The sequence below is a fragment of the Nerophis lumbriciformis genome, linkage group LG25 (assembly GCF_033978685.3).
Source record: "Nerophis lumbriciformis linkage group LG25, RoL_Nlum_v2.1, whole genome shotgun sequence".
Taxonomy (NCBI): Eukaryota; Metazoa; Chordata; class Actinopteri; order Syngnathiformes; family Syngnathidae; genus Nerophis; species Nerophis lumbriciformis.
This window is the reverse complement of record NC_084572.2, coordinates 38,978,256-39,004,509: the sequence shown is the minus strand read 5'-3', so window position 1 is coordinate 39,004,509 and position 26,254 is coordinate 38,978,256. Positions and strand designations below refer to the sequence as shown.

Below are 26,254 nucleotides of genomic sequence, written 5' to 3'. Positions count from 1 at the left end.
AACATGAGGCCTTTAATCCAAGGAACACCATGCCTACCGCCAAGCAATGGTGGTGGTAGTATTATGCTCTGGGCCTGTTTTGCTGCCAATGGAACTGGTGCTATACAGAGAGTAAATGGGGCAATGAAAAAGGAGGATTACCGCCAAAATGTGAGCAAATGTGAGGGTCAAAAGTATACATACAGCAATGTTAATATTGGCAAGTTTACCTGCAATAAGGCGCTTTTGGTAGCCATCCACAAGCTTCTGCTTGAATTTATGACCACTCTTCTTGACAAAATTGGTGCAGTTCAGCTAATTTTTTATTTATTTTTTCACATGGACTTGTTTCTTCAGCATTGCCCACACGTCAGGACTTTGGGAAGGCCATTCTAAAACCTTCATTCTAGCCTGATTTAGCCATTTCTTTACCACTTTTGAGGTGTGTTTGGGGTCATTGTCCTGTTGGAACACCCAACTGCGCCCAAGAGCCAACCTCCGGGCTGATGATTTTAGCTTGTCCTGGAGAATTTGGAGGTAATCCTCCTTTTTCATTGTCCCATTTAAAGCACCAGTTCCATTGTGGGAATTTTTCCAGTTCAACAAACAACTTAGTTTTTTTTGGTCCTGATTGAGAGGAATTATTTGACGCTTGAAGTGGGTTGAAAAGTAGTTGCCAGAAAAAAGGGTGGAAATGGGGCTTTGCAAAACTTGGAATTCTGCAAAATCTTGGAATTTTTTTGAACTTGGAAAAATGATAGTTTGAATTTCCAGGATGGTGGAATGTGTTGAAGGTGGAACGGTTGGAATGGGTTGAAAAATGTGGAAATTGTGCAACTTGGAAAAATGTCCCATTCATTTTTGAATGGGGGGGAAAATGTCCCTGAAAACTGGGAATTCTTAAAAATCCGAAATTTTCTTTAAAATTGTTGAAGGAGCACACAATTATGAAAAGAAGGGTTTTTAACCCTAACCCTCTTAACACTAACCCCAAACCTAACCCTAATCCTAAACCTAGCCCTAACCCTAACCCTAACCCTAAAAAAAAATGTTAATTGTTAAAATTGTTTAAAAAAATTAAAAACATTTAAAATTGTTTTAAATTGTTTAAAAAATTAAAAAAAAATTTAAAAAATTTTTTAAAAAATTCTACAATTTACATTTTTTTTTACAATTTAATTTTTTTTTACAATTTAAAAAAAATAAAAAAAAATAAAAATGTTAAAAACATTTCAAAAAAATTAAAAAAAAATTGAAAATAATTTTTTACCTTGAAAATTTTTTTTTACCTTGAACATTTTTTTTTTACCTTGAAAATCATTTGTTTACTTGAAAATCATTTTTAACCTTGAAAAAAAAAATGTACCTTGAAAATCATTTGTTTACCTTGAAAATCATTTTTAACCTTGCAAAAAGAATGTTACCTTGAACATTTTTTTTTACCTTGAAAAAAAAATTTTACCTTGAAAAAAAATGTTTACCTTGAAAATCATTTTTTACCTTGAAAAAAAAATTCTACCTTGAAAAAAAAATTTTACCTTGAAAATTTTTTTTACCTTGAAAATCATTTGTTTACCTTGAAAATCATTTGTTTACCTTGAAAATCATTTTTTACCTTGAAAATCATGTTTTAAATTAAAACATTTTTTTTAATTTTTAATTTTTTCTAAAGTTTTTTAATTTTTTAAAATGTTTTTTTTATTATTTTTTATTTTTTTTATTTTTTTTTCCATCCATCCATCCATTTTCTACCGCTTATTCCCTTTGGGGTCGCGGGGGGCGCTGGAGCCTATCTCAGCTACAATCGGGCGGAAGGCGGGGTACACCCTGGACAAGTCGCCACCTCATTTATTTATTTATTTTATTATTTTTTTTTTTTTTAAACATTTTTAATTTTTTTTTGTTTTTTTTAATTTTTTAATTTAATTTTTAATATTTTTTAAATGTTGAATATTTTCGAGTTGGAACGGTTTGAATCGGATGAACAATTGTGCCGGTCCTGGCACAGCCCGCTTCGCTGCAGGCCCGCAGGCCACGCCCCCTCCACACCTTGCTTTAGATGATCCTACAGACTTGCTTGTTTTTCTGAAAAAATTATTATAACATTGTTCTTTAAATGTGATTTTCCTACTTTGTGTGTGTGTGTGTGTGTGTGCCTAATATTGCACGGGCGTTGGCATGCTTCAAGTCCTGAAAGTTGGAAGTAAAGCGCTGGTGTTGTCACGACTATGATCGGGGTGCAGTGTGGTCCAGAATCATCTGTCAACAACACCCACGGCAATAACGACTTACTTTTGTCATTTCCTTGCGAGGCTGTGAGGTGCGAAAATGTGTGTGTGATTTTTTTTTCCAACGGTTTCCGCCGGCGGGTGTGTGTGTGTGCGAAAGCGAAATGACACACATTGCGCGAGCTGCTGGGTATTTACTGTGTAGTTTGTGTGTCCCCCGAGCGTCTGTTTACGACTGCGGGGATTATCGCCATGCGGCAGCGAGGCTTTCGACTCTCACACCGCCGACTTCTCTGTCTTCGTCCACTTTGGGACGCACTTTGGGTAATGACCTGAACGCACACAAACACACTCGTACATGTTCACGGTCATTGACCACACTCACACCTGCACGGTCTGAATAAACACAAATACCTAATAGTGTTGTCCCCATACCAATATTTTGGTACCGGTACCAAAATGTATTTCAATATTTTTCGGTACTTTTTTAAATAAAGGGGGGCCACAAAATTTTTTAATTATTGTCTTTATTTGAACAAAAAATCTTAGGGTACATGAACAGTTTTTTTTAAAGAAGGGTTTTTAACCCTAACCCTAACTCTAACCCCAAACCTAACCCTAATCTTAACCCTAACCCTAACCCTAACCCTAAAAAAAAATGTTAATTGTTAAAATTGTTTAAAAAAATTTAAAATTGTTTTAAATTGTTTTAAAAAATTTAAAAAAATTAAAAAAAAGTTAAAACATTTTTTACATATTAATTTTTTTTTACAATTTAAAAAAAAAAAAAAAACATTTAAAAACATTTTTAAAAAATGAAAAAAATTTGAAAATCATTTTTTACCTTGAAAAAAAAAATTTACCTTGAAAATTTTTTTTTACCTTGAAAATCATTTGTTTACCTACTCAGTGGCCAAGTGGTTAGAGTGTCCGCCCTGAGATCGGTAGGTTGTGAGTTCAAACCCCGGCCGAGTCATACCAAAGACTATAAAAATGGGACCCATTACCTCCCTGCTTGGCACTCAGCATCAAGGGTTGGAATTGGGGGTTAAATCACCAAAATGATTCCCGGGCGCGGCCACTGCTGCTGCCCACTGCTGCTGCCCACTGCTCCCCTCACCTCCCAGGGGGTGATCAAGGGTGATGGGTCAAATGCAGAGAATAATTTCGCTACACCTAGTGTGTGTGTGACAATCATTGGTACTTTAACTTTTAACTTTTTTTAAAATCATTTTTAACCTTGAAAAAAAAAAATTTACCTTGAAAATTTTTTTTTACCTTGAAAATCATTTGTTTACCTTGAAAATCATTTTTAACCTTGAAAAAAAAATTTTACCTTGAAAAAATATTTTTACCTTGAAAATCATTTATTTACCTTGAAAATCATTTTTAACCATGAAAAAAAAATTTTACCTTGAAAAATTTTTTTTACCTTGAAAATCATTTTTTACCTTGAAAAAAAAATGTTACCTTGAAAAATTTTTTTTACCTTGAAAATCATTTTTTACCTTGAAAAAAAAAATGTACCTTGAAAAAAATTTTTTACCTTGACAATTTTTTTACCTTGAAAATCATTTTTTACCTTGAAAAATTTTTTTTACCTTGAAAAAAAAAATTTCCTTGAAAAAAAAATTTAACCTTGAAAATTTTTTTTTACCTTGAAAATCATTTGTTTACCTTGAAAATCATTTTTAACCTTGAAAAAAAAATTTTACCTTGAAAAAATTTTTTTACCTTGAAAATCATTTATTTACCTTGAAAATCATTTTTAACCATGAAAAAAATTTTTACCTTGAAAATTTTTTTTTACCTTGAAAATCATTTTTTACCTTGAAAAAAAAATGTTACCTTGAAAAATTTTTTTTACCTTGAAAATCATTTTTTACCTTGAAAAAAAAAATGTACCTTGAAAAAAATTTTTTACCTTGACAATTTTTTTTACCTTGAAAATCATTTTTTATCTTGAAAAATGTTTTTTACCTTGAAAAAAAAAATTTCCTTGAAAAAAAAATTTAACCTTGAAAATTTTTTTTACCTTGAAAATCATTTGTTTACCTTGAAAATCATTTTTTACCTTGAAAATCATGTTTTAACTTAAAACATTTTTTTAAATTTTAAATTTTTTTTAAGTTTTTTAAAAAAAAATGTAAGTTTTTTAAAGTTTTTTTAAGTTTTTTTTAAGGTTTTTTAAAGTTTTTTTAAAGTTTTTTTTAAGTTTTTTAAAGTTTTTTTTAATTTTTGTAAATTTTTTTAAATTTTTAAAATTTTAAAAAAAAATTAAATTTTTTGTACTTTTTTAAAAAATTTGTAATTTTTTTTTAAATTTTGTAATTTTTTTTAAATTTGTAATTTTTTTAATTTTTTAAATATATATATATATTGTTTGATACTTTACATTAGTTTTGGATGATACCACACATTGAGGTATGGATGTGATACCAAGTAGTTACAGGATCATACATCGGTCATATTCAAAGTCCTCATGTGTCCAGGGACGTATTTCCTGAGTTTGTAAACATAATATAAATACAAAAAAGCTAAAAAAAGATTTTGTGATGATAAAAAATATCGATGTAATCATAGTAGTATCGACTAGATACACTCCTGTACTTGGTATCATTACAGTGGATGTCAGGTGTAGATCCACCCATGGCGTTTGTTTACATTGTGACGGCGGTGAGCTATTGTATCCTCCTACGGTGTGTAGTGAAGCATGTTTAGCTATTCCTCGTCCTCCAGTGATAATGCTACTTGTAAGAAACGTACTTTATTTGTCGCCATGGAGGCGAGGATTAGTATTTCAGAAATAGCTAAAGCAGCTCTTCTTGAGGGTGTTTCAGTGTTATAACTTCACCTTTATCTTTACTTTTTACACCAAAATGCGTCCATTCTCCCTTTCCTGTCTCCACACTGTGTCTGCTTGTAAGTACTCCGTGTGTGTGCGCCTTTTCTCCATAAAAACAGCAGTACTGTTTTTTTCCATTTACAGTAATATACACTACATTTTGAGGTGAAATTATCGCAACTTACCATATTTTTTTTGACATTTTAGTTTTTTTAAAAATCTACAAATAAAACGCATTAAAAAAATTGTGTAATTTTTAGAAGTGGCCCTCAGGGGCCAAACATAACTGCGATGTGGCCCTCAGTAAAAATGACTGTTTTAAAACATATGCAAAAAAAAAAATGGAAGCAATCAATACTTTTAGATTGAAAGATGAAGTACGTATTTTTTTTCCAGTCTCTTTGTGGGCCACATAAAATGACGTGGCGGCCCAGATCTGGCCCACGGGGCCTCCAGTTTGATGCCGGCGCAGGTGTATTTAACGTCGTGGCCACCAATGCTGCAGACCTGAGCGCATCGTGGCTATTTTAGGAGGATGAGCTCATTCTACTCATCCTTCCACCTCCACGTCTGCATGCCCCCTCTCAGAGGAGGTGGTGTCCTCTAAACGGGTGCTCCTGGCTGGGGAGAAAGGGGGGGTGAGGGGGGACCCACGTGGGGGCCCACGTGGGGGCTCTTAGCCTCCGGAGCGGGATGAATAATGAAAAATCATCACTTCTGCCTGATGTGCAATATTTATATTAGCCCTGTGATGTAACTGTGGAAGCAGTATGATGGCAGTCACACATAAGAGATACGTGTAGACTGCAATATGATGGCAGTCACACATAAGACATACGTGTAGACTGCAATATGATGGCAGTCACACATAAGAGATACGTGTAGACTGCAATATGATGGCAGTCACACATAAGACATACGTGTAGACTGCAATATGATGGCAGTCACACATAAGAGATACGTGTAGACTGCAATATGATGGCAGTCACACATAAGAGATACGTGTAGACTGCAACATGATGGCAGTCACACATAAGAGATACGTGTAGACTTCAATATGATGGCAGTCACACATAAGAGATACGTGTAGACTGCAATATGATGGCAGTCACACATAAGAGATACGTGTAGACTGCAATAGGATGGCAGTCACACACAAGAGATACGTGTAGACTGCAATATGATGGCAGTCACACATAAGAGATAAATGTAGACTGCAATAGGATGGTAGTCACACATAAGAGATACGTTTAGACTGCAATATGATGGCAGTCACACATAAGAGATACATGTAGACTGCAATATGATGGCAGTCACACATAAGAGATACGTGTAGACTGCAATATGATGGCAGTCACACATAAGAGATACGTGTAGGCTGCAATATGATGGCAGTCACACATAAGAGATACGTGTAGACTGCCATATGATGGCAGTCACACATAAGAGATACGTGTAGACTGCAATATGATGGCGGTCACACATAAGAGATACGTGTAGACTTCAATATGATGGCGGTCACACATAAGAGATACGTGTAGACTGCAATATGATGGCAGTCACACATAAGAGATATGTGTAGGCTGCAATATGATGGCAGTCATACATAAGAGATACGTGTAGACTGCAATATGATGGCAGTCACACATAAGAGATACGTGTAGACTGCAATAGGATGGCAGTCACACATAAGAGATACGTGTAGACTGCAATATGATGGCAGTCACACATAAGAGATACGTGTAGACTGCAATATGATGGCAGTCACACATAAGAGATAAATGTAGACTGCAATAGGATGGTAGTCACACATAAGAGATACGTGTAGACTGCAATATGATGGCAGTCACACATAAGAGATAAATGTAGACTGCAATAGGATGGTAGTCACACATAAGAGATACGTGTAGACTGCAATATGATGGCAGTCACACATAAGAGATACGTGTAGGCTGCAATATGATGGCAGTCACACATAAGAGATACGTGTAGACTGCAATATGATGGCAGTCACACATAAGAGATACGTGTAGACTGCAATATGATGGCAGTCACACATAAGAGATAAATGTAGACTGCAATAGGATGGTAGTCACACATAAGAGATACGTGTAGACTGCAATATGATGGCGGTCACACATAAGAGATACGTGTAGACTTCAATATGATGGCAGTCACACATAAGAGATATGTGTAGGCTGCAATATGATGGCAGTCATACATAAGAGATACGTGTAGACTTCAATATGATGGCAGTCACACATAAGAGATACGTGTAGACTGCAATATGATGGCAGTCACACATAAGAGATATGTGTAGGCTGCAATATGATGGCAGTCACACATAAGAGATACGTGTAGACTGCAATATGATGGCAGTCACACAAGAGATACGTGTAGACTGCAATATGATGGCAGTCACACATAAGAGATACGTGTAGAGTGCAATATGATGGCAGTCACACATAAGAGATACGTGTAGACTGCAATATGATGGCAGTCACACATAAGAGATACGTGTAGACTGCAATATGATGGCAGTCACACATAAGAGATACGTGTAGACTGCAATATGATGGCAGTCACACATAAGAGATACGTGTAGACTGCAATATGATGGCAGTCACACATAAGAGATACGTGTAGACTGCAATATGATGGCAGTCACACATAAGAGATACGTGTAGACTGCAATATGATGGCAGTCACACATAAGAGATATGTGTAGACTGCAATATGATGGCAGTCACACATAAGAGATAAATGTAGACTGCAATAGGATGTTAGTCACACATAAGAGATACGTGTAGACTGCAATATGATGGCAGTCACACATAAGAGATAAATGTAGACTGCAATAGGATGGTAGTCACACATAAGAGATACGTGTAGACTCAATATGATGGCAGTCACACATAAGAGATACGTGTAGACTGCCATATGATGGCAGTCACACATAAGATATACGTGTAGACTGCAATATGATGGTAGTCACACATAAGACATACGTGTAGACTGCAATATGATGGCGGTCACACATAAGAGATACGTGTAGACTGCAATATGATGGCAGTCACACATAAGAGATACGTGTAGACTGCAATATGATGGCAGTCACACATAAGAGATACGTGTAGAGTGCAATATGATGGCAGTCACACATAAGAGATACGTGTAGACTGCAATATGATGGCAGTCACACATAAGAGATACGTGTAGACTGCAATATGATGGCAGTCACACATAAGAGATAAATGTAGACTGCAATATGATGGCAGTCACAAATAAGAGATACGTGTAGACTGCAATATGATGGCAGTCACACATAAGAGATACGTGTAGACTGCAATATGATGGCAGTCACACATAAGAGATATGTGTAGACTGCAATATGATGGCAGTCACACATAAGAGATACGTGTAGAGTGCAATATGATGGCAGTCACACATAAGAGATACGTGTAGACTGCAATATGATGGCAGTCACACATAAGAGATACGTGTAGAGTGCAATATGATGGCAGTCACACATAAGACATACGTGTAGACTGCAATATGATGGCAGTCACACATAAGAGATACATGTAGACTGCAATATGATGGCAGTCACACATAAGAGATAAATGTAGACTGCAATATGATGGCAGTCACAAATAAGAGATACGTGTAGACTGCAATATGATGGCAGTCACACATAAGAGATACGTGTAGACTGCAATATGATGGCAGTCACACATAAGAGATACGTGTAGACTGCAATATGATGGCAGTCACACATAATAGATATGTGTAGACTGCAATATGATGGCAGTCACACATAAGAGATAAATGTAGACTGCAATAGGATGGTAGTCACACATAAGAGATATGTGTAGACTGCAATATGATGGCAGTCACACATAAGAGATAAATGTAGACTGCAATAGGATGGTAGTCACACATAAGAGATACGTGTAGACTGCAATATGATGGCAGTCACACATAAGAGATATGTGTAGACTGCAATATGATGGCAGTCACACATAAGAGATACGTGTAGACTGCCATATGATGGCAGTCACACATAAGAGATACGTGTAGACTGCAATATGATGGCAGTCACACATAAGAGATACGTGTAGACTTCAATATGATGGCAGTCACACATAAGAGATACGTGTAGACTGCCATATGATGGCAGTCACACATAAGATATACGTGTAGACTGCAATATGATGGTAGTCACACATAAGACATACGTGTAGACTGCAATATGATGGCAGTCACACATAAGAGATACGTGTAGACTGCAATATGATGGCAGTCACACATAAGAGATACGTGTAGACTGCAATATGATGGCAGTCACACATAAGAGATACGTGTAGACTGCAATATGATGGCAGTCACACATAAGAGATACGTGTAGACTGCAATATGATGGCAGTCACACATAAGAGATACGTGTAGACTGCAATATGATGGCAGTCACACATAAGAGATAAATGTAGACTGCAATAGGATGGTAGTCACACATAAGAGATACGTGTAGACTCAATATGATGGCAGTCACACATAAGAGATACGTGTAGATATGGCAGTCACACATAAGATATACGTGTAGACTGCAATATGATGGTAGTCACACATAAGACATACGTGTAGACTGCAATATGATGGCAGTCACACATAAGAGATAAATGTAGACTGCAATAGGATGGTAGTCACACATAAGAGATACGTGTAGACTGCAATATGATGGCAGTCACACATAAGAGATAAATGTAGACTGCAATAGGATGGTAGTCACACATAAGATACGTGTAGACTGCAATATGATGGCAGTCACACATAAGAGATATGTGTAGACTGCAATATGATGGCAGTCACACATAAGAGATAAATGTAGACTGCAATAGGATGGTAGTCACACATAAGAGATACGTGTAGACTCAATATGATGGCAGTCACACATAAGAGATAAATGTAGACTGCAATATGATGGCAGTCACAAATAAGAGGTACGTGTAGACTGCAATATGACTCAAGTAAGCAACACCAACATGTTATATGTTCCATTGAAAATATAGAACATTACACACTGCGCTAAAAAATCTATCAAAATGTTTTAGTAGGACTTTGGTAAGCTATGAAGCCACACCGCTTGATGGATTGTACTGTGCTTCAACATAGGAGTATTATTATGGTGTGTGTGTATAAGGTAAGACATATTATCTGGTGTTTTGTTTTGCAATGTTATGCAAAAGCAACTTTTTAATATTCGCTCTTTTTTTTAGGGATATTGCGTGATGGGTAAAATTTTGACAAAAAACTTCGAAAAAATAAAATAAGCCACTGGGAACTGATTTTTAATGGTTTTAACCCTTCTGAAATTGTGATAATATTCCCCTTTAAGTTAAAGTCCCAACGATAGTAAGTGTGGTGAAATTACCCTCTGCATTTGACCCATCCCCATGTTCACTACCCTGGGAGGTGAGGGGAGCAGTGAGCAGCAGCGGTGGCCGTGCTCGGGACTCATTTGGCGATTTACTGTCATGACTTGGTCTTGGGTGTTAGCTTTTCCGGGATGCAACGGAAAGTTGGCTCGGGCGAGACGGGAATGTGAGTACATTTTTATTTAAACTACAAAAAAAGGAAGTAAACAAAAGGCGCGCACAATGGCGGAGAACAAACTATGAAACCAAACACTTGCACTAAGGCAAAAACTATGAACAACAAAGAACACTAACTGTGGCTTAATAAACAAAAACTTACTTGGCATGGAACCGGCATGAAAAAGAGTGTGCAGAAGCATAAATATGGAGATGTCACCAGAAAGACAAACTGAAAACAATGAACTTAAATACTACAGACATGATTAACGAAAACAGGTGCGTGACTCAAAACGTGAAACAGGTGCGTGACGTGACAGGTGAAAACTAATGGGTTGCTATGGTGACAATCAAGAGTGCACAATGAGTCCAAACGTGGAACAGGTGAAACTAATGGGGTAATCATGGAAACAAGACAAGGGAGTGAAAAGCCAGAAACTAAAGAGTCCAAAACATGACTTAAAACAAAACATGATTACACAGACATGACATTTACTGTGATGATAACTACCCCTTTATTTAACTGCAAACTGTATCAGTGTTCAAATAACATCAATACTGGCTCAAATGTTTTGTCATCTCATCGAATTGAACGCAGGCTGGGAAGATTATGTATTCGATGTGAGAGGTGTCATTTTTTTTTTTTTTGTTGGCCAAACTGTTGTACTGATAGGAGGCGTTGGAGACGAACAAAGCTTGTTTATTAGACTTCATCTTCATTAGCCAAACTGCTTTGTGTTCTATTTAATAATATTGTCATCCCATGGCATACTTGCCAACCCTCCCGAATTTTCCGGGAGACTCCCGAAATTCAGCGCCTCTCACGAAAACCTCCCGGGACAAATATTCTCCCGAAAATCTCCCGATTTTCAGCCGCCCCCTCCAGCTCCATGCGGACCTGAGTGAGGACAGCCTTTTTTTTAATGACGGGAGGACAACAGGGTGACAAGAACTAAATCATCCAGACTAGAGATAAATTGTATTATTATGTTTATCTCACCTAAAAATAAATATATTTATTAATTACAAAAAAAAAACTAAATACATTTTTACTATATTTTGCTAAAAACATCAAAATTAATTGCGTTTTTATTTGTATTTTTTTCTGACTCCTTATTACATCCAGCCATAGAATTATACATTAAAATGAACATATTTGAAATAATTAATTTTAATTATAATAATAATTCATTTAAAATGACCATATAATTCATTTAAAATGACCATATTTAATTATTAAAATAATTGCTTGCTTATCAACAACTTTTGCATTTTATTCATTACATTTTGAAGCTCTCAAAAGCCAAGTTATGTTATATTCCTTAAGATTTATTTATGCAAGTTTGAAGTATCAATTATCTAAACACAGTTTTGTTTGCATATTTTCAGAATGTATATATATATATATATATATATATATATATATATATATTAGAGATGCGCGGATAGGCAATTATTTCATCCGCAACCGCATCAGAAAGTCGTCAACCATCCGCCATCCACCCGATCTAACATTTGATCAGAACCGCACCCGCCCGTTGTTATATATCTAATATAGACGATGCAAGGCATTAGTGAGGTTATAAAGCTTTTGCCTGTTAAAGAAAGGAGACTGATCCAATGCAGCAGAGACATTCAATGCGTGCCACGCTGTCACGGCCCAGACGCACACCAGTGCGCAATCATCTGGGAGCCGCGCTGAGCGCACCTCCAAGCGCGTCTCGCTGCCGGCGACGGCCGGGTATGGGCCCGACGCTCCAGCGCCATCCATTTTCAGGGCTAGTTGATTCGGCAGGTGGGTTGTTACACACTCCTTAGTGGGTTCCGACTTCCATGGCCACCGTCCTGCTGTCTATATCAACCAGGGTGAGCCCCACCCCTTTCGTGAGCGCACTGCGCGCGGAGTGACCCCTGTTACGCGCCCCCCGGCAACAGGGGTGGCGGGCAGGTAAGCTGCGCGGGCGGAGCGCGTGGAGTGACCCCTGTTACGAGCCCCCGGCCACGGGGGCTGCGCGTGACGCCGGCCGCGGCGAAGGCGGACGAGGCGGGGTGTCGGTGCGGTGGGCGCGGTGGTGACCCTGGACGTGCGTCGGGCCCTTCTCGCGGATCGCCTCAGCTCCGGCTCCCGGTGGGGCCCTCTCGGGGGAAGGGGCCTCGGTCCCGGACCCCGGCGAGGCGTCGGGGGCCTTCTCCGCTCCGTAAAAGTGTCCATCTCTTTTTTTTTTTTCTTCTGTTGTGGCATATGCTGCAGGTGCCTGCTCGTTTTTCGTATGTGGGTAACAACATTTAACTATGTATATATATTTCCCAATTGGTTTAACTGCCACCCGCCTGAATCTATTTAAAATCTAATTTTTTTTTATTTCATCCGCCCGATCCGCGGATAATCCGCGGACTCCGCGGTTGTGCCCGCAAACCGCGCATCTCTAATATATATATATATATATGTGTGTATATGTGTGTATATATATATATACGTATGTGTATATGTATATATATATATATATATATATATATATATATATATATATACAGGTAAAAGCCAGTAAATTAGAATATTTTGAAAAACTTGATTTATTTCAGTAATTGCATTCAAAAGGTGTAACTTGTACATTATATTTATTCATTGCACACAGACTGATGCATTCAAATGTTTATTTCATTTAATTTTGATGATTTGAAGTGGCAACAAATGAAAATCCAAAATTCCGTGTGTCACAAAATTAGAATATTACTTAAGGCTAATACAAAAAAGGGATTTTTAGAAATGTTGGCCAACTGAAAAGTATGAAAATGAAAAATATGAGCATGTACAATACTCAATACTTGGTTGGAGCTCCTTTTGACTCAATTACTGCGTTAATGCGGCGTGGCATGGAGTCGATGAGTTTCTGGCACTGCTCAGGTGTTATGAGAGCCCAGGTTGCTCTGATAGTGGCCTTCAACTCTTCTGCGTTTTTGGGTCTGGCATTCTGCATCTTCCTTTTCACAATACCCCACAGATTTTCTATGGGGCTAAGGTCAGGGGAGTTGGCGGGCCAATTTAGAACAGAAATACCATGGTCCGTAAACCAGGCACGGGTAGATTTTGCGCTGTGTGCAGGCGCCAAGTCCTGTTGGAACTTGAAATCTCCATCTCCATAGAGCAGGTCAGCAGCAGGAAGCATGAAGTGCTCTAAAACTTGCTGGTAGACGGCTGCGTTGACCCTGGATCTCAGGAAACAGAGTGGACCGACACCAGCAGATGACATGGCACCCCAAACCATCACCCAACCATGCAAATTTTGCATTTGCTTTGGAAATCGAGGTCCCAGAGTCTGGAGGAAGACAGGAGAGGCACAGGATCCACGTTGCCTGAAGTCTAGTGTAAAGTTTCCACCATCAGTGATGGTTTGGGGTGCCATGTCATCTGCTGGTGTCGGTCCACTCTGTTTCCTGAGATCCAGGGTCAACGCAGCCGTCTACCAGCAAGTTTTAGAGCACTTCATGCTTCCTGCTGCTGACCTGCTCTATGGAGATGGAGATTACAAGTTCCAACAGGACTTGGCGCCTGCACACAGCGCAAAATCTACCCGTGCCTGGTTTACGGACCATGGTATTTCTGTTCTAAATTGGCCCGCCAACTCCCCTGACCTTAGCCCCATAGAAAATCTGTGGGGTATTGTGAAAAGGAAGATGCAGAATGCCATACCCAAAAACGCAGAAGAGTTGAAGGCCACTATCAGAGCAACCTGGGCTCTCATAACACCTGAGCAGTGCCAGAAACTCATCGACTCCATTGCCACGCCGCATTAACGCAGTAATTGAGGCAAAAGGAGCTCCAACCAAGTATTGAGTATTGTACATGCTCATATTTTTCATTTTCATACTTTTCAGTTGGCCAACATTTCTAAAAAATCCCTTTTTTGTATTAGCCTTAAGTAATATTCTAATTTTGTGACACACGGAATTTTGGATTTTCATTTGTTGCCACTTCAAATCATCAAAATTAAATGAAATAAACATTTGAATGCATCAGTCTGTGTGCAATGAATAAATATAATGTACAAGTTACACCTTTTGAATGCAATTACTGAAATAAATCAAGTTTTTCAAAATATTCTAATTTACTGGCTTTTACCTGTGTGTGTGTGTGTGTGTGTGTGTGTGTGTGTGTGTGTGTGTGTGTGTGTGTGTGTGTGTGTGTGTGTGTGTGTGTGTGTGTGTGTGTGTGTATATATATATATATATATATATATATGTATGTATGTGTGGGGAAAAAAAATCACAAGACTATTTCATCTCTACAGGCCTGTTTCATGAGGGGGGGTACCCTCAATCGTCAGGAGATTTTAATGGGAGCATTCGCATACCATGGTTTATATAGGGCGCAGAGTGGGTGGGTACAGGCTGGCCTAGGGGCGTGGTGATTGGCTCATGTGTTACCTAGGAGGTGTTTCCGTCTATGGCGGCATGTTGTTACAATTTCGCTGCGCTTGTTGAGGGATGACATGTCTGGACGGTAAATAATAAACAGTTTCTCTTTCAAGCATAGGTTGCATCTTTTATTACCACTATTGTAAGGTGTGCTGGATGCAAGAATTTGCCATGTTATTGAATATTCAACATTATTGTCTTTGAGGTCCCAAATGTGTTTGCTGAGTTCTGTGGTATTTCGCAGGTTTTTGTTCCTGAAAGAAGCCTTGTGATTGTTCCATCTGGTTTTGAATTCTCCCTCGGTTAATCCTACATATGTGTCGGATGTGTTAATGTCCTTGCGTGTTACCTTAGATTGGTAGACAACTGATGTTTGTAAGCACCCCCCCGTTGAGAGGGCAATCAGGTTTCTTTCGACAGTTACATCCTTTGTTGGTTTTGGAGTCGCTCTGTCCGGCGGCCGACGGCTCATTTGCAATTGTTTTGTTGTGGTTTGAGATGATTTGTCGTATATTGTTCATGCAGCTGTAGCTCAATTTGATGTTGTTCTTGTTGAATACTTTTCTTAGGGTGTTGTCTTTGGGAAAGTGTTTGTCAATCAGATTGACACTTTCCATCATTGTAACTGAGCTAGTGTGCGGAACAATTTCCCTTGTGGATCATTAAAGTTTGTCTTAAGTCTTTAAGTCCAAAATTGGAGGCCCGTAATCCGGTGCGCCCTACGGTCCGGAAAATACGGTCTATGTTTTATTTTGAGGTTAATGCCCTTCCAATATGTGAGTGGAGGTTAAAGACTTTCCCTCATTGTGTCACTGGGTTGCCATCAAGGAACATCCGCCCGCAGACATCAGCACACAAACCTCTTCACTCCACTCCAGCAGGGTTAAATGATCGCGCCCACGTTATTAAACCCACCCCGGTTCTCTCAACACTTGTGTGTGTGTGTGTGTGTGTGTGTGTGTGTGTGTGTGTGTGTGTGTGATGACGGGCTGTTGTGAGTTCTTCCCCTGTGAGGGCCTTGTTTACTCAGTGGGGTCCCTTTCACACATTCGGTAGCCCGGCCAGACCGCCTGTTTGTTTTTCCCACATCGTCTTCTCCTCTCGGCCTTTGTGGTTTAAAAAAAAAAAAAAATAGAAAAAGGAAGAAAGAATGAATGAATGTCTCCCCCCCTTTCCTTCATTCTGACTCCTGTCTTCCCCACCCCTGCCCCCCCCCTCCATTCGGCCTTCTTGAGTTTGTTGCCTTCAAGTGTAGCCTGTTTATTTGTGTGTGCGCTCCTTTTTTGAATGTCTTTTTACTTCCGCAAAAGTTCCGTGAAACATGAAATTTGACTAACGCTTGCGCTGCTTGGGAAAATGTGGTGAGCCGGTGTTTTTCAACCGCCGTGCCGCGGCACACGAGCCGTCTGGTGTGCCGTGGGAGATGATCTAATTTCACCTATTTGGGTTAAAAATAGCCCTGTGATGAGGTGGCGACTTGTCCAGTTGGTTTTTTAATTTTTATTTTTTTAATCGTATTTTACACACACAAAAAAATTACCCAAAAATTAAAAAGTCATTTTTAGGCCATCTCCATGCAACCAGACGGAGGTATTATCACCTGTAACCTGAAAAATAGCTAATTTGAGTTTGTTTTTGTTTTTGTTTTAATATGTGTAGAGAAGCCCCCCCCCCCTTTTTTTTTTAAAAAAACAAACATCTTTTTTTCTTTTTTTTTAATATGTGTAGAGAAGCCTTTTTGAAATATTTAAAAAAAAAAATGTTTTAACAAAGAATCTTCTATATAGAGGAAGGACATGTAGGGACAACGTGAGAACAGGGTGTACCCCGCCTTCTGCCCAAATATATATATATATATATATATATATATATATATATATATATATATATATATATATATATATATATATGTATATATATACATATATACATATATATATATATATGTCTTAATAAGGTTATCCAAAAAATAGTGCTCGATACAGTAGTAGAGCGCAATATATGTATGTATGTGTGGGGAAAAAAAATCACAAGACTACTTCATCTCTACAGGCCTGTTTCATGAGGGGTTCCCTCAATCATCAGGAGATTTTTATTTTTTTATTTTTATTTATTTATTTATTTTTCCTGATGATTGAGGGAACCCCTCATGAAACAGGCCTGTAGAGATGAAGTGGTCTTGTGATTTTTTCCCCCACACATGCATACATATATATATATATATATATATTTCAAATATGTTTATTTTAATTCTATGGCTGGATGTAATAAGGAGTCAGAAAAAATACCAAAAAAAAAATAGAATTCATTTTGATGTTTTTAGCAAAATATAATAAAAATGTATTTAGTTTTTGTTTTTTTTAATTAATAAATATATTTATTTTTAGGTAAGATAAACATAATACAATTTGTCTCTAGTCTGGATGATTTAGTCCTTGTCACCCTGTTGTCCTCCCGTGTATATATATATATATATATATATATATATATATATATATATATATATATATATATAATCTACATGCTGAATATATGCAAACAAAACTGTGTTTGGATAATTGATACTTCAAACTTGCATAAATAAATCTTAAGGAATATAACATAACTTGGCTTCTGAGAGCTTCAAAATGTAATGAATAAAATGCTAAAGTTGTTGATAAACAAGCAATTATTTTAATAATTACATATGGTCATTTTAAATGAATTATTATGATCATTTAAAATTAATTATTTCAAATATGTTTATTTTAATTCTATTTATTTTTATTCTATTTATTCTTATTTATCTTAAATCTATTCATAAAGTTCAAAAATCGATAAAAAAAAATAAATCATATTTATATATTTCTTATAAGAATAACTTTTTTTAAATTTTTTTAATTTTTATTTTTTTAATCGTATTTTACACACACAAAAAAATTACCAAAAAATTAAAAAGTCATTTTTAGGCCATCTCCATGCAACCAGACGGAGGTATTATCACCTGTAACCTGAAAAATAGCTAATTTGAGTTTGTTTTTGTTTTTGTTTTAATATGTGTAGAGAAGCCCCCCCTCCTTTTAAAAAAAAAAAAAAAAAAATACATCTTTTTTTTTTTTTTTAATATGTGTAGAGAAGCCTTTTTGAAATATTAAAAAAAAAAATGTTTTAACAAAGAATCTTCTATATAGAGGAAGGACATGTAGGGACAGTAGTCTTGTGATTTTTTTTCCCCCACACATGCATACATATATATATATATATACATATATATATATATATATATATATATATATATATATATATATATATATATATTTCAAATATGTTTATTTTAATTCTATGGCTGGATGTAATGAGTCAGGAAAAAATACCAACAAAAAAAATACAATTCATTTTGATGTTTTTAGCAAAATATAATAAAAATGTATTTAGTTTTTTTTTTTTTTTAATTAATAAATATATTTATTTTTAGGTAAGATAAACATAATAATACAATTTGTCTCTAGTCTGGATGATTTAGTCCTTGTCACCCTGTTGTCCTCCCGTGTATATATATATATATATATATATATATATATATATATATATATATATATATATATATATATATATATAATCTACATCCTGAAAATATGCAAACAAAACTGTGTTTGGATAATTGATACTTCAAACTTGCATAAATAAATATTAAGGAATATAACATAACTTGGCTTCTGAGAGCTTCAAAATGTAATGAATAAAATGCTAAAGTTGTTGATAAACAAGCAATTATTTTAATAATTACATATGGTCATTTTAAATGAATTATTATGATCATTTAAAATTAATTATTTCAAATATGTTTATTTTAATTCTATGGCTGGATGTAATAAGGAGTCAGAAAAAATAAAAAATACAATTCGTTTTGATGTTTTTAGCAAAATATAATAAAAATGTATTTAGTTTTTTTTTTTTAAATTAATAAATATATTTATTTGTAGGTAAGATAAACATAATAATACAATTTATCTCTAGTCTGGATGATTTAGTTCTTGTCACCCTGTTGTCCTCCCGTCATGAAAAAAGGCTGTCCTCACTCAGGTCCGCATGGAGCTGGAGGGGGCGTGGCCTCCAGCTCCGCCTGAAAATCGGGAGATTTTCGGGAGATTATTTGTCCCGGGAGGTTTTCGGGAGAGGCGCTGAATTTCGGGAGTCTCCCGGAAAATTCGGGAGGGTTGGCAAGTATGCCAGAAAGGGACAAGTGGTAGAAAATGGATGGATGGGTTAAAAATATTTTTTTGCAAACCAGTAATTATAGTCCGCAAATGATGTGTTGTTGTTGAGTGTCGGTGCGGAAGGCAGTGTGCAGGTAAAAAAAAGGTGTCTAATGCTTAAACCAAAAATAAACAAAAGGTGAGTGCCCCTAAGAAAAGGCATTGAAGCTTAGGGAAGGCTATGCCGAACGAAACTAAAACTGAACTGGCTGCAAAGTAAACAAAAACAGAATGCTGGACGACAGCAAAGACTTACTGTGGAGCAAAGACAATGCAAATCCGAACATGACATGACAATCGACAATGTCCCCACAAAGAAGGATAAAAGCAACTGAAATATTCTTGATCGCTAAAACAAAGTAGATGCGGGCAAATATCGCTCAAAGGAAGACATGAAGACAAGAAGTAAAACACTACACACAGGAAAACAGCAAAAAAAAAAGTCCAAATAAGTCAGGGTGTGATGTGACAGGTGGTGACAGTACACCTACTTTGAGACAAGAGCTATAGTGATGCATGCTTGGTTATGCTTTAAAGTCATATCTTACAATTGACTTTTTACTGTTGAAAAGAGATGTATTATGATTAAAATAGACCCTGTTTGAGAAGTCTACTCTTAGTTCCAACACATGATATGCTTTGGAATGCATCATGTGCACTTTGTTGCTTTGCTCAAGGGAACCTTGGCAGACGTTCTCTCCAACTAATCTTGGGAGCACGCTGTTCTGTTCTGTAGCTTTAATGTTATGATCTCTCACCACCGTTATTATTAGTTTCTGGTATTTAGTTTTGACTTCCTGTGCAGCGCTCTCATTTGGTGTTTCCACTTCCTGTTTGTTTCCGTTTGCCTCACCTGTCCCTGATTGGCAATCTGGACACACCTGTGGCTGGTTGCCAAATAGGGAGCCTCTTAAGACAGCCTCGTCATTTTGCTTTGTTCCTTAGTAAGGGTGCACAAACAAACAAACAAAAATCGATTCACGTCCAATTCTTATTTATCTTAAATCTATTCATAAAGTTCAAAAATCGATTAAAAAAAAAAAAATCTTATTTATATATTTCTTATAAGAATATTTTTTTATTTTTTTATTTTTTTTATCGTATTTTACACACAAAAAAAAATTACCAAAAAATTAAAAAGTCATTTTCAGGCCATATCCATGCAACCAGACGGAGGTATTATCACCTGTAACCTGAAAAATAGCCCATTTGAGTTTGTTTTTGTTTCTGTTTTAATATGTGTAGAGAAGCCTTTTACCCCCTTTTTTTTTTAAATAAATAAATCCTTTTTTTTTTTTTAAATATGTGTAGAGAAGCCTTTTTGAAATATATTTAAAAAAAAAAATGTTTTAACAAAGAAATCTTGTAGGAACAACATGTAGGAACAACGTTAGAACACCATTAAAATGTCAATTTTGCCAAGTACGGAACCTTTCACATGCAATTCTTATTTATCTTAAATCTATTCATAAATGTTCAAAAATCGATTAAAAAAAAAATAAATTATATATTTCTTATAAGAATAATTTCTTTTTTAATTTTTTTTATTTTTATCGTATTTTACAAAACTTTTTTTTTTTTTAAATAAATACATTTTAAAAGTCGTTTTTAGGCCATCTCCATGCAACTAGACGGAGGTATTCTCACCTGTTACCTGTTGCGAATTAAAAAAAAAAAAAAATTAGTACACCAAATAAAGCATTGCAAGAATCTGTTTGAGCCGAGAATTGTGTTAATATGTGTAGAGAAGCCTTTTTTCCTCCCCCTTTTAAAAAAAAAAAAAATATATATATATTTTTAAATATGTGTAGAGAAGCCTTTTTTAATTTTTTTTTTTTTTTTTTTTAACAAATCTTCTATATAGAGGAAGGACATGTAGGGACAACGTTAGAACACCATTAAAATGTCAATTTTGCCAAGTACGGAACCTTTCACATGCAATTCTTATTTATCTTAAATCTATTCATAAATGTTCAAAAATCGATTAAAAAAAAAAATATTTATATATTTCTTATAAGAATAATTTCTTTTTTAATTTTTTTTATTTTTATCGTATTTTACAAAACTTTTTTTTTTTTTAAATAAATACATTTTAAAAGTCGTTTTTAGGCCATCTCCATGCAACTAGACGGAGGTATTCTCACCTGTTACCTGTTGCGAATTTTTTTTTAAATATAATTAGTACACCAAATAAAGCATTGCAAGAATCGGTTTGAGCCGAGAATTGTGTTAATATGTGTAGAGAAGCCTTTTTTCCTCCTCCTTTTAAAAAAAAAATAAATATATATATATTTTTAAATATGTGTAGAGAAGCCTTTTTTAATTTTTTTTTATTTTTTTATTTTTTTACAAATCTTCTATATAGAGGAAGGACATGTAGGGACAACGTTAGAACGCCATTAAAATGTCAATTTTGCCAAGTACGGAACTTTTCACATCCAATTCTTATTTATCTTAAATCTATTCATAATGTTCAAAAATTGATTTAAAAAAATATATTTATATATTTCTTATAAGAATATTTTTTTATTTTTTTATTTTTTTTTATATATTTTTTTTTATCGTATTTTACACACAAAAAAAATTACCAAAAAATTAAAAAGTCATTTTTAGGCCATCTCCATGCAACCAGACGGAGGTATTATCACCTGTAACCTGAAAAATAGCTAATTTTGAGTTTGTTTTTGTTTGTGTTTTAATATGTGTAGAGAAGCCTCCCCCCACCCCTTTTTTTTTTAAATAAATAAACCTTTTCTTTTTAATATGTGTAGAGAAGCTTTTTTGAAATATTTAAAAAAAAATGTTTTAACAAAGAAATCTTCTATATAGAGGAAGGACATGTAGGGACAACGTTAGAACACCATTAAAATGTCAATTTTGCCAAGTACGGAACCTTTCACATCCAATTCTTATTTATCTTAAATCTATTCATAAATGTTCAAAAATCGATTAAAAAAATTAATATTTATATATTTCTTATAAGAATAATTTCTTTTTTAATTGTTTTATTTTTATCGTATTTTACAAAACATTTTTTTTTTTTAAATGAATACATTTTAAAAAGTCGTTTTTAGGCCATCTCAATGCAACCAGGCGGAGGTATTCTCACCTGTTACCTGTTGCGAATTTAAAAAAATATATAATTAGTACACCAAATAAAGCATTGCAAGAATCTGTTTGAGCCGAGAATTGTGTTAATATGTGTAGAGAAGCCTTTTTTCCTCCCCCTTTTTAAAAAAAAAAAATATATATATATTTTTAAATATGTGTAGAGAAGCCTTTTTTAATTTTTTTTTTATTTTTTTTTTAACAAATCTTCTATATAGAGGAAGGACATGTAGGGACAACGTGAGAACACCATTAAAATGTCAATTTTGCCAAGTACGGAACCTTTCACATCCAATTCTTATTTATCTTAAATCTATTCATAAATGTTCAAAAATAGATTAAAAAAATTAATATTTATATATTTCCTATAAGAATAATTTCTTTTTAAATTTTTTGTTTTTTTTTATCGTATTTTACAAAAAAAATTTTTTTTTTAAATAAATACATTTTAAAAAGTCGTTTTTAGGACATCTCAATGCAACCAGACGGAGGTATTCTCACCTGTTATTTTTTTTAAATATAATTAGTACACCAAATAAAACATTGCAAGAATCGGTTTGAGCCGAGAATTGTGTTAATATGTGTAAAAAAGCCTTTCTCCCCCCCTTTTTAAAAAAAAAATTTAAAAAAATATTTTTTAAATATGTGTAGAGAAGCCTTTTTTAAATATTTTTTTATTTTTTTATCAAATAAATCTTCTATATAGAGGAAGGACGTGTAGGGACAACGTTAGAACACCATTAAAATGTCAATTTTGCCAAGTACGGAACCTTTCACATCCAATTCTTATTTATCTTAAATCTATTCATAAATGTTCAAAAATCGATTAAAAAAATATATTTATATATTTCTTATAAGAATATTTTTTATTTTATTTTTTATTTTTTATATATTTTTTTTATCGTATTTTACAACAACAAAAAAAAATTTTAAAAGTCGTTTTCAGGCCATCTCCATGCAACCAGGTGGAGGTATTCTCACCTGTAACCTGTTGTGAATTTTTATTTATTTATAATTAGTACACCAAATAAGGCATTGCGAGAATCGGTTTGAGCCGAGAATTGTGTTAATATGTGTAGAGAAGCCTTTTTTCCTCCCCCTTTTAAAAAAAAAATATATATATATATATTTTTAAATATGTGTAGAGAAGCCTTTTTTAATTTTTTTTTTTTTTTTTTTTTTTTTTAAACAAATCTTCTATATAGAGGAAGGACATGTAGGGACAACGTTAGAACGCCATTAAAATGTCAATTTTGCCAAGTACGGAACTTTTCACATCCAATTCTTATTTATCTTAAATCTATTCATAAATGTTCAAAAATCGATTAAAAAAATTAATATTTATATATTTCCTATAAGAATAATTTCTTTTTAAATTTTTTGTTTTTTTTAATCGTATTTTACAAAAAAAAATTTTTTTTTAAATAAATACATTTTAAAAAGTCGTTTTTAGGCCATCTCAATGCAACCAGACTGAGGTATTCTCACCTGTTATTTTTTTTTAATATAATTAGTACACCAAATAAAACATTGCAAGAATCGGTTTGAGCCAAGAATTGTGTTAATATGTGTAAAAAAGCCTTTCTCCCCCCCTTTTTAAAAAAAAAAATTAAAAAAAATATTTTTTAAATATGTGTAGAGAAGCCTTTTTTTTTTTTTTTTTTTTTTTTTTTTTTTTTTTAACAAATCTTCTATATAGAGGAAGGACATGTAGGGACAACGTTAGAACGCCATTAAAATGTCAATTTTGCCAAGTACGGAACTTTTCACATCCAATTCTTATTTATCTTAAATCTATTCATAAATGTTCAAAAATAGATTAAAAAAATTAATATTTATATATTTCCTATAAGAATAATTTCTTTTTTAATTGTTTTATTTTTATCGTATTTTACAAAACATTTTTTTTTTTTTAAATGAATACATTTTAAAAAGTCGTTTTTAGGCCATCTCCATGCAACCAAACGGAGGTATTCTCACCTGTTACCTGTTGCGAATTTCTTTTTAAATATAATTAGTACACCAAATAAAGCATTGCAAGAATCGGTTTGAGCCGAGAATTGTGTTAATATGTGTAGAGAAGCCTTTTTCCTCCCCTTTTTTTTTTTTGGAATAAAAATTTATATTTTTAAATATGTGTAGAGAAGCCTTTTTTAATATTTTTTTTTTTTTTTTTTTAACAAATCTTCTATATAGAGGAAGGACGTGTAGGGACAACGTTAGAACGCCATTAAAATGTCAATTTTGCCAAGTACGGAACTTTTCACATCCAATTCTTATTTATCTTAAATCTATTCATAAATGTTCAAAAATCGATTAAAAAAATATATATTTATATATTTCGTATAAAAATATTTTTTATTTTATTATTATTATTATTTTTATTTTTTTTATCGTATTTTACAACAAGAAAAAAAAAAGAAAACATTTTAAAAAGTCATTTTCAGGCCATCTCCATGCAACCAGGCGGAGGTATTCTCACCTGTAACCTGTTGTGAATTTTTATTTATTTATAATTAGTACACCAAATAAGGCATTGCGAGAATCGGTTTGAGCCGAGAATTGTGTTATGTGTAGAGAAGCCCCCCACTCCTTTTTTTTTTTTTAAATATGTGTAGAGAAGCCTTTTTTAAATATTATTTTTCTTAATAAAGAAATCTTCTATATAGAGGAAGGACACGTAGGGACAATGTAATGTCAATTTTGCCAAGTACGGAACTTTTTTAAAGATCAAAAAGCTAATTTGACGCATGTTTTTTTTTTTGTTTTGTTTTTTCCAGGCGCCTGAATCGGAATAACCTGGCCGTCTTTCCCGAGTTGCTCTTCCTGGGAACGACAAAGCTTCACCGACTGTAAGTCCAATTTATCTCTTTGCTTTCCTGTTGTGGCAGTGACATCACGCAATGACATCATCGTGCTATATTCATGGTGAAGTAGCACTTGGGAGTCTAAGCTGATGGTGGTAACCATGGTTACGACGCTGGAACAGTCAAGCGTCACCAAAACATGACTTGACATAACCCCACGTCACACACTTCACGTCAATGTTAGCATGAGTTAAACAGTTAACATGTGTCAATTACCAAGTTATATTATTATGAGGTATATGGCGAAAAACATATGCTAAAAATGTTAGCATGCTAACAGTTAGCATGTGTTAACAACCAAGTAATAGGACTCTGAGGTGTACACTTGTAAAATAGGATCAAAAAAAAAGGTAGCATGCTGACGTCAGCAAGTTAACCGTTAGCATGTGTTAACTACAAAGTTACGACTCTGAGGTGTACGCTTGTAAAATTAGCTCAAAAAGTTAGCATGGTAATGTTAGCACGAGTTAAACAGTTGACATGTGTCAATTACCAAGTTATATTATTATGAGGTATATGGCGAAAACATATGCTAAAAATGTTAGCATGCTAACAGTTAGCATGTGTTAACAACCAAGTAATAGGACTCTGAGGTGTACACTTGTAAAATAGGATCAAAAAAAAGGTAGCATGCTGACGTCAGCAAGTTAACCGTTAGCATGTGTTAACTACAAAGTTACGACTCTGAGGTGTACGCTTGTAAAATTAGCTAAAAAAAGTTAGCATGGTAATGTTAGCACGAGTTAAACAGTTAACATGTGTCAATTACCAAGTTATATTATTATGAGGTATATGGCGAAAACATATGCTAAAAATGTTAGCATGCTAACAGTTAGCATGTGTTAACAACCAAGTAATAGGACTCTGAGGTGTACACTTGTAAAATAGGATCAAAAAAAGGTAGCATGCTGACGTCAGCAAGTTAACCGTTAGCATGTGTTAACTACAAAGTTACGACTCTGAGGTGTACGCTTGTGAAATTAGC

General features: G+C 34.6%; 1 protein-coding gene across 3 annotated transcripts in view; it reads left to right on the top strand.

The window, feature by feature from the left end:
- slit2 (slit homolog 2 (Drosophila)) overlaps positions 1–26,254 on the top strand; it is a 595,329-nt gene that overhangs the window by 89,588 nt on the left and 479,487 nt on the right. For all 3 annotated transcript variants that reach the window (XM_061984403.2, XM_061984402.2, XM_061984404.2), the window contains exon 4: positions 25,183–25,254. In XM_061984403.2, coding sequence (XP_061840387.2) covers positions 25,183–25,254 — 72 coding nt within the window. The remainder of the gene's footprint in view (positions 1–25,182; positions 25,255–26,254) is intronic.